Source organism: Seriola aureovittata, chromosome 15, assembly GCF_021018895.1.
Source record: "Seriola aureovittata isolate HTS-2021-v1 ecotype China chromosome 15, ASM2101889v1, whole genome shotgun sequence".
Taxonomy (NCBI): Eukaryota; Metazoa; Chordata; class Actinopteri; order Carangiformes; family Carangidae; genus Seriola; species Seriola aureovittata.
In genome coordinates, this window is record NC_079378.1 from 24,130,223 (window position 1) to 24,137,585 (window position 7,363).

At 46.1% G+C, this 7,363-nt stretch overlaps 1 protein-coding gene across 4 annotated transcripts in view; it reads left to right on the forward strand.

Moving 5' to 3' along the window:
* flrt1a (fibronectin leucine rich transmembrane protein 1a) overlaps positions 1-6,985 on the forward strand; it is a 39,813-nt gene extending 32,828 nt beyond the window's left edge. For 3 of the 4 annotated variants that reach the window (XM_056398423.1, XM_056398424.1, XM_056398425.1), the window contains one exon: positions 2,681-6,985. In XM_056398423.1, the coding sequence (XP_056254398.1) occupies positions 2,758-4,815 (2,058 nt within the window). In that variant the 5' untranslated portion in view covers positions 2,681-2,757 and the 3' untranslated portion in view covers positions 4,816-6,985. The remainder of the gene's footprint in view (positions 1-2,680) is intronic. The other variant, XR_008829775.1, reaches the window with a different exon arrangement.
* Positions 6,986-7,363: the final 378 nt, after the last annotated feature.

The following is a 7,363-nucleotide window of genomic DNA, read 5'->3' on the forward strand; positions in this document are numbered from 1 at the left end:
CTCAATATGCTCCATTAATCCCTCTGGCTCTCTGCACCATTTCAATCTCACACCACATCTCTCTTGTTTTTAAAGGGCTGACCCAAATACTCCAGCGTTCAACAGACTCACTGCTGAAGCTCCTGGGATTCAAAAGTCATTCATTCTTTAGCACTACTCAGCCTCACACACACACACACACACGTGCACACACAAAACCCTTACAGCAGAATCCATGGAACGTCTCCTCAGTCGTAAAATGAATCAATATCAAACTGCTTAAAGACACAGTATGAGCCCGTTACATTTTAGAAATGATTTCACTCTCCAGGTCCCACTTAGAGTGCACTGACACCACTCCAGTGTGTCTCGAGGACTGAAGTGGAAGACGGCACAAAAAGGGAAGAGTGGTTTGTAGTTACTTAAGAGTGAATGCGAAGATCTTGTGCAGCTGGGGACGCAGCACAGATGTTACTCTCACTTGAGATCTGGAGTTTCACGATCACTGAGCTCCGATGTCGGGAGACGATGTAAACGATCCTGACGGACAAAAATCTAACGAGGGGCAGGAAATATAAAGTAACTTAACAAAATAATGCACAACAAACTGGTGGCATCGCTGAGAACAAGCATTATTATGAATTTATTCATTTTTTGACGATATCACTTTGAAGTCCCAACACTTCTAAAACACGGAGAACAGATTGTCAGTGTGATTGATAGAGATTCGACGCAAAGATTTCTCTAATAATGTGCCCTGACAGGGTTACAGATGTGCAGACCAACATCAGAAGGGAATAGGAGGATGAAACAGAAAACGCTTTGAAGTACCAAAAAGTGTGAAGCTATTACAAATGTGTTTCTATTCTTCACTGAAGACAGCTGAGCTCAAAGAACTTGTTAGTTTTGAACTTTTTCTTTATAAGTTCAAACTTTCCAATGCTTTCAAAATGTCATTTTTCTGTGTGTGACACATTCTGCTGCAGAAAGAAATATATACCTCGACCTCAGGCATCCATTTTCCCATGTGTGATGCCCCCACAGCATTGTGTTCTAAATATGTCACCACCTTCAATGCTTCCTCTCCGTTTTATATTAATTATTATATTTATATTTAAGGGTTTTACAGATCAACATAGACGACACACATTGTTTTAAGTGGAAGTATCAAAGGTTTATGGAATAAAAGTGTTTAGTCTGAAGTCCAAATCAAATCTAACAGAACAGTGAATTATCTACATGCTCACAGCTGTGGAGAATAAATACAATCCTCCATTTGTATTTTCAAAACATTTGAATTGACAAATCATAGACAGCAATTACTTTTTCATTCATTGATCCCTGGCCAGCCGCGTCTGAGCAGCTGCTGGAGTGTTAAATTAGAGTTAAAAAACGAGTGAAATGTCAGTGAAGTTTGTTCACACTAATGTTCACCGTTTTGGTAATGAATAAATGCACGCAGATTAATGTTTGCAAATATATTTTCAACAAAGTCAACTCCCGGCAGAGATGCCATTCATTCGGTTAATTATCGTGCCGTCTAAGTTACACTCCTGGGAATCCTGTAATCTGCATGAGAGCCGACCAGCTATGGCAGATCACTTTGGATTTGTGAGGAAATCAATACCACAGCCTCACTATGTTTGCTGCTGTGTGGGCCTTAACGAGTTGACTAATGGCCGTGGTTATTGAAGACTGCGATGGGCTCAAGTTGTCACTGACGGAGTGTCGTAATTTGCCAGTTTTCAAATCTCCATAGTCAATACTGTACTTACTGTTATGGAATCTCTCACTTCGTCAGTAACAACAACAAATCATGATGCCAATCAAGTCGTGAGTGCAGCTCATGCGCACGCCCACAGCACAGTTGTGGTGGCATGAAATTGTTAATTGGCTGTCACATTATCTGCGTTCTGCTGCAGATTACATCTTTCCAATTCTACTTTATTGTTCTTTATTTATACCATATAACTAAATTAAGAAGATGTGATTTGTGGAGAAGTTTTTATGAAGTTTCATGGTGCCCAGTGCCGTCCCGACATCCTGATGAGAATTTAGCTCTTGAAGACTGTGGCTCTGAGCTGAAACATGTTGTTCCTTCTTGATAATGAAAAGTATCTTCAGCTCTGTCTGGCTAATGCAGCCATCTGCTGGCAAGTCCTAATGGAGTTATGGGGCCTCTCAAGATCTCTTAAATAATTTAGAAGTGGAGAGTATTCTCAAGACTTCATGTGCACAAGGCTTAATTTTAATGTAGGATCGGATTTGTCAATTCCATAGTCGCTTTTCCGAAGACTAAATATTCACTCTGCTGTGAACACTCGGTACAGTACACACTGAACTTTAGTTTTATAACTGTCTGTAATCTTGGATTGCTGTTGCTAATTCAACATAATTATTGCTGGCTGTGTGGTAATCTTTGTGTCTTTTTGGCTTAGAGTGGAAGGCACAGTGTTGTCAGAAGCTGTGAGGAGAATCCATGTGCACACAGCTCCCTGATGATATGATTATTAATTGTGAAAAAAATAGTGTTATTGAGAGGCAGATGCCTCTGTAGGTTCTCTTCAGATATGATCACGGAAGCATGTTTCTTTTTATAATAATGGTGAGACAGTGAAATCGGCTCCTGTCTCGTCACCTGTGACCATTAACTGATTCATTAGTGCGTCAGTGCTGACTGTAATTTCTCTGTCTCTCTCAGGGTGGAGGTCACAGGATTCCAGCTCACATCCCGGATTTGAGGATTAACCGTAGACCTGGAAAAGAGAGACAGTGCTTATGTTCACCATAATGGCACCTGCCAGAGTGGCCAAGCTGTGGGCTCGGCTCTTCCTGCTGTTTCTCTGCTTCACGCTACATGCCGGCATGCTTCATTTCGCTGCAGCCACGATACAAGGGTACATTGGAGACAGGGACATGATCTGCCCATCTGTGTGCAGGTGCGATGAGGACTTCATTTACTGCAATGATCGTGGCCTGAACTCCATCCCCTCACTGCCTCCTTCTGCATCCGTCCTCTACCTGCAGAACAACCACATAAACAACCCGGGCTTGCCCACCTCCCTGGAGCGCCATCTTGCCGTGCGTGTGGTCTACCTCTATGATAATGAACTGGATGAATTCCCCATGCACCTGCCACCCTCCGTGCGTGAACTGCATTTGCAGGACAACAACATCCGCACTATTCCTCGGAGTGCGCTGGCTCGGATGCCCTTGTTAGAGAAGCTCCACTTGGATGATAACTCAATTTCCACTGTCAGCATTGAGGATCAGGCCTTTGCTGACAACCCACGGTTGCGCCTGCTTTTCCTTTCACGCAACCATCTGTCTAGTATCCCCTCAGGACTGCCTGCCTCTCTGGAAGAGCTCCGTCTGGATGACAACCGGATCTCCACAATCCCAACTCACGCCTTCCGAGGCCTCACCTCACTTAGATGTCTTGTACTGGATGGGAACCTGTTGGCAAACCAGCGCATCGCCGATGACACGTTCTCCCGCCTTTCCAACTTGACTGAGTTATCCCTGGTGCGTAACTCCCTCCAGACCCCACCTGTCAACCTGCCCAGTGCCCATCTGCAGCGCCTGTCTCTACAGGACAACGCCCTCACTCACATGCCACGCGGCTCCTTGGACGGCATGCGCAGGCTGCAGAGGCTGGACCTGTCGGGAAACAACCTGACCACCCTGCCGAGGGGACTCTTCAAAGACCTGGACAGCCTGGGGCAGCTGCTGGTGCGGGGTAATCCTTGGCACTGTGGCTGTAACCTGCGCTGGTTGTATGACTGGCTGCATGCCCGTGGCAACTCCATCACCGTCAGAGGTCTCACCTGCCACGGACCTGACAGAGTGCGAGACATGGCTTTGACGGACCTGAGCAGCGAGATGGAGGAATGTGAGGTGGTGAGGACAGCAGGGACCAGAGACAAAATGGGCGGAGGTGGAGCAGATAGCTCGACTACTCACACCCCTCCACAGGGCTCGCTCTTCACCCTTCGCTCCAAACGACCTGGACTGGGGCTTCCTGACTCCGGCTTAGACTACACTCTCAGCAGCAGCGGTGTGGGGAAGAGCCTGGCCCTCAACGTGAAGCCTCTCTCTCACAACAGCGTCCGTGTTACCTGGAGCGTGGCCCAGCCCAGCTCCTCCTTCAGGCTCAGCTGGCTGCGGCTGGGCACTGGGAACGCCATGGGGTCGATCACGGAGACGCTGGTCCGGGGCGAGCGCCGAGAGTACCTGCTGACCTCGTTGCAACCGCGCTCCAGCTACATCATCTGCATGGTGCCCCTGCCTGCCAGCTCGGAGAGCAAAGGGGCCGTTTCTGGAGATGCCGACTCTGATGAAGCTCTGGTGTGCGCGAAAGCTGAAACATCAGACGTCAGCCCTCTGGAGGAAGAGGAGGATGACAATTCACAGCAAATGACAGTGCTGCCGTTGGCGGGGATTATTGGTGGAGCTACTGCCATCGTCTCTTTGGCTCTTATTTTTGGCATCTTCTGTTGGTATGGACATAGGACTGGGCATTTGTGTTCCCGTGACCACTACACTCGCAGCAGCTCTCGAAAAAGCAAAACCTATGACGACTACATTGAGTCGGGCACCAAGAAGGATAATACCATCTTGGAGATCCGTGGCCCAGGGTTCCAGATGACGCCTATGGCGGCTTGCCAGCCAATGCAGCCTAAACCCCTACGAGAGGATTACATCATTCATACCATATTCCCCTCCAATGGCACTGGCCTGTACAAAGGTGCCAACCATGTTTCTAATGCAGGACATGGCACCAACCGTGGCTATAGAGAAGGAGGAATCCCAGATATAGACTACTGTTACACATGATGCACTGTACCAGATCCTGTTCACAGTGTTATTGGTAAACTGTATAGATGCACAATTTCCCTTCGCATGGACACTTCTGAAGCACCCCTCTGTGCCTTCTTCTTCTGGTCACCCATTCCAAATTACCTGCTGTTCAGTGCACTGAAAGTACTGTATGTGATTAACTGGACCTGAAACCATGTGGGAATAGTTCACTGCAGGAAGCAGCAGCCAGTACCCCCCCAACCCAACTCCCCACCCCTCCCCGGTTGAAAATGCACAGCTGACCGTTTCTTCACCATCTTAGTAATGGCCTGTGTATGTTTTCTTTTCTGCTCTTTCCCTGTGACATGTAAACAAAGAATGTATCCACTGTGGAAAGGTCAAAGTGCAGGTAGAGATCCTCTTCCACACACGGGATCCACAGCAGTCAAATCTGAACGGATTAAGAAATGATGACAAACAGACATTTCTGGTACTCATTTCCTGCTCACTGATCATACACAGTATGTAGTCTTATCAACTCATTGTTCCAAATGCCTCAACTATATTGATGTGCCCTGCCAGCTATCTGAGGAAAGGGCTTTGTAAAGCTGTGAATTGTTCTATTTCAAACGATCCAATAACCACTTGTCTTAAAGTAAGCTTGTTATTACCTTATTCATTAGTTGTCAGGTTGAAGATCTTATCAGGGCTGGTCGGCCTTGGTTATACCTCTCAAGATCATTCACCTGAGATCAGTATTGTAGTGTTGCATCAGATTAGATGCAGCACAAGCGTGTAGATAATTTCCTTAGATACCGACTGGGCTGTGTTTGAAAAATGCTTTGCTATTTTTATCAGTGGTTTGTTTAGCAATCAAATCCTGCACAGCTCTCTTTATTTATTTATTTTGTTCCTTATGTGATGGTTTTTGTCTCTGCTAAAATGGATTTTTTTTATTTTCACCCTCATGTTTGCCATTACTGGTGAAATCCAGCTTTGATGAAGACAGTGGTTCGGCTCATCTAAACAGCAAAACATGAGAAGTGAAGACAAACCCCCCCCCCATGGCTGTCTCCAGGTTCATGATTTCCTAAATGCAGCAGAGTGGATTCTTGAGCGAGACTGTTTATAATATGTAATCTGAAAATTAGCCCCCGCCCAAAGACGAGCATGTCAGCCCACTGAGACGATAGAAACCAACCTCAGCCCCTCTTTTCCCATTTTGTGCCTGTGTGCTTAACCTGTGACTTCATTTGACGACTTATGGTTATAAAATGTTTCTTCCACATTCTGAAAGCGACGGCGGTGTTCACCGAGAATCCAAAATGGACAAAATACTGATGTGGAGCCTCCTGTGCGAGGCAGACTCTTGTGAGTGAACCTTGAAACGAGGGCGAGAACTGTGAGTGCAACTGAGGAGACTCAAACCGCAACACTGTTGACCTGCACTGTGGGGCAGCGGCCAAGCTGTGGGTGGGTGGATGGACTGGTGGGGGAGTTTCGGAGGGGGAGTCACTCCTCAGTGAGGGGAGCTCATTGATGTTTGTTTTAGCAAAGGTAAAAGGCCTCCACTCACTCCACCTCTTTTATTACTGAGCAGCACTAAAAATGTAAATGTATTAGCACTTAGCAGAGAGCAGGGATAAATGTAACGACAAGGCGCGGGGAGACGGAGGGTAAAGAAACATCTCCAGGCACTGACGAGGATGCGGTGTTGATGGCTGTGGCACGGAGGAGTTCACCCATGCATAAATATGTTTTTCATATTCAGCTTCTCCCCTTGGGTTTAATATTGTCCATCAGTTGTTTAGGGGAAACCAATTGTGCTTCCATGACTGTTCTGTCTGCCAGAGCTTTACACTGCTCTCAGACAATATGTCAGTGGAATGTATATTTTATCTTGCACCCAAAATCACTGGCTTAAACAAATAACATCTTACTGGCCTGGCTAACTCTGTTTTTGGGAATGTTGATATAGTGTAATTGGTATTTTATAGTGGGTCTATTCGAGACACGTACTTCCTGATCATTTGTATAAATAAAACCATGGCCACAGCCACATGAATATTTTTTCTGGTCAAAATATAGAAAGTAAAGGTGCCATAACTTTGCGTAAAAAAAATTATGTGAACCTGAGATATGTGTGGAATTTGCTTTATAAATTCATCTTCAGAGGGGATCAATAAAAAGTTTTATAATCTTGTTATTACTGCAACCTGTCATTTCACCTAATGAGACCGACCTTTCTTTCCAACTCAGTCTAACTTCTTGAACTGAAAACGACCTAACTTCTCTGTCAGCGTGCTCCAACGAGCCCTACGTTTTGTTTCCATTTGATTAGCAACACTGGGATGGGCCGTGGCCGCCGACACCGCCCGAGGCCGGACACTTGGAACCAGCTAAGCTTATAAGATGGAGCTGAGAAGAGTCAACAGGCGGCTGCCCTCGGTGACTTTACGTTTACATGCAGCCTGAGACTCGACGAGGCCGAATGAGCCCAACTGCAAATGAGCAAGTTCATCAGAACACTTTAAATGAAATGAAGTAATCAGCCTCTACCTGAATTGAAATTCCAGTTCACTTT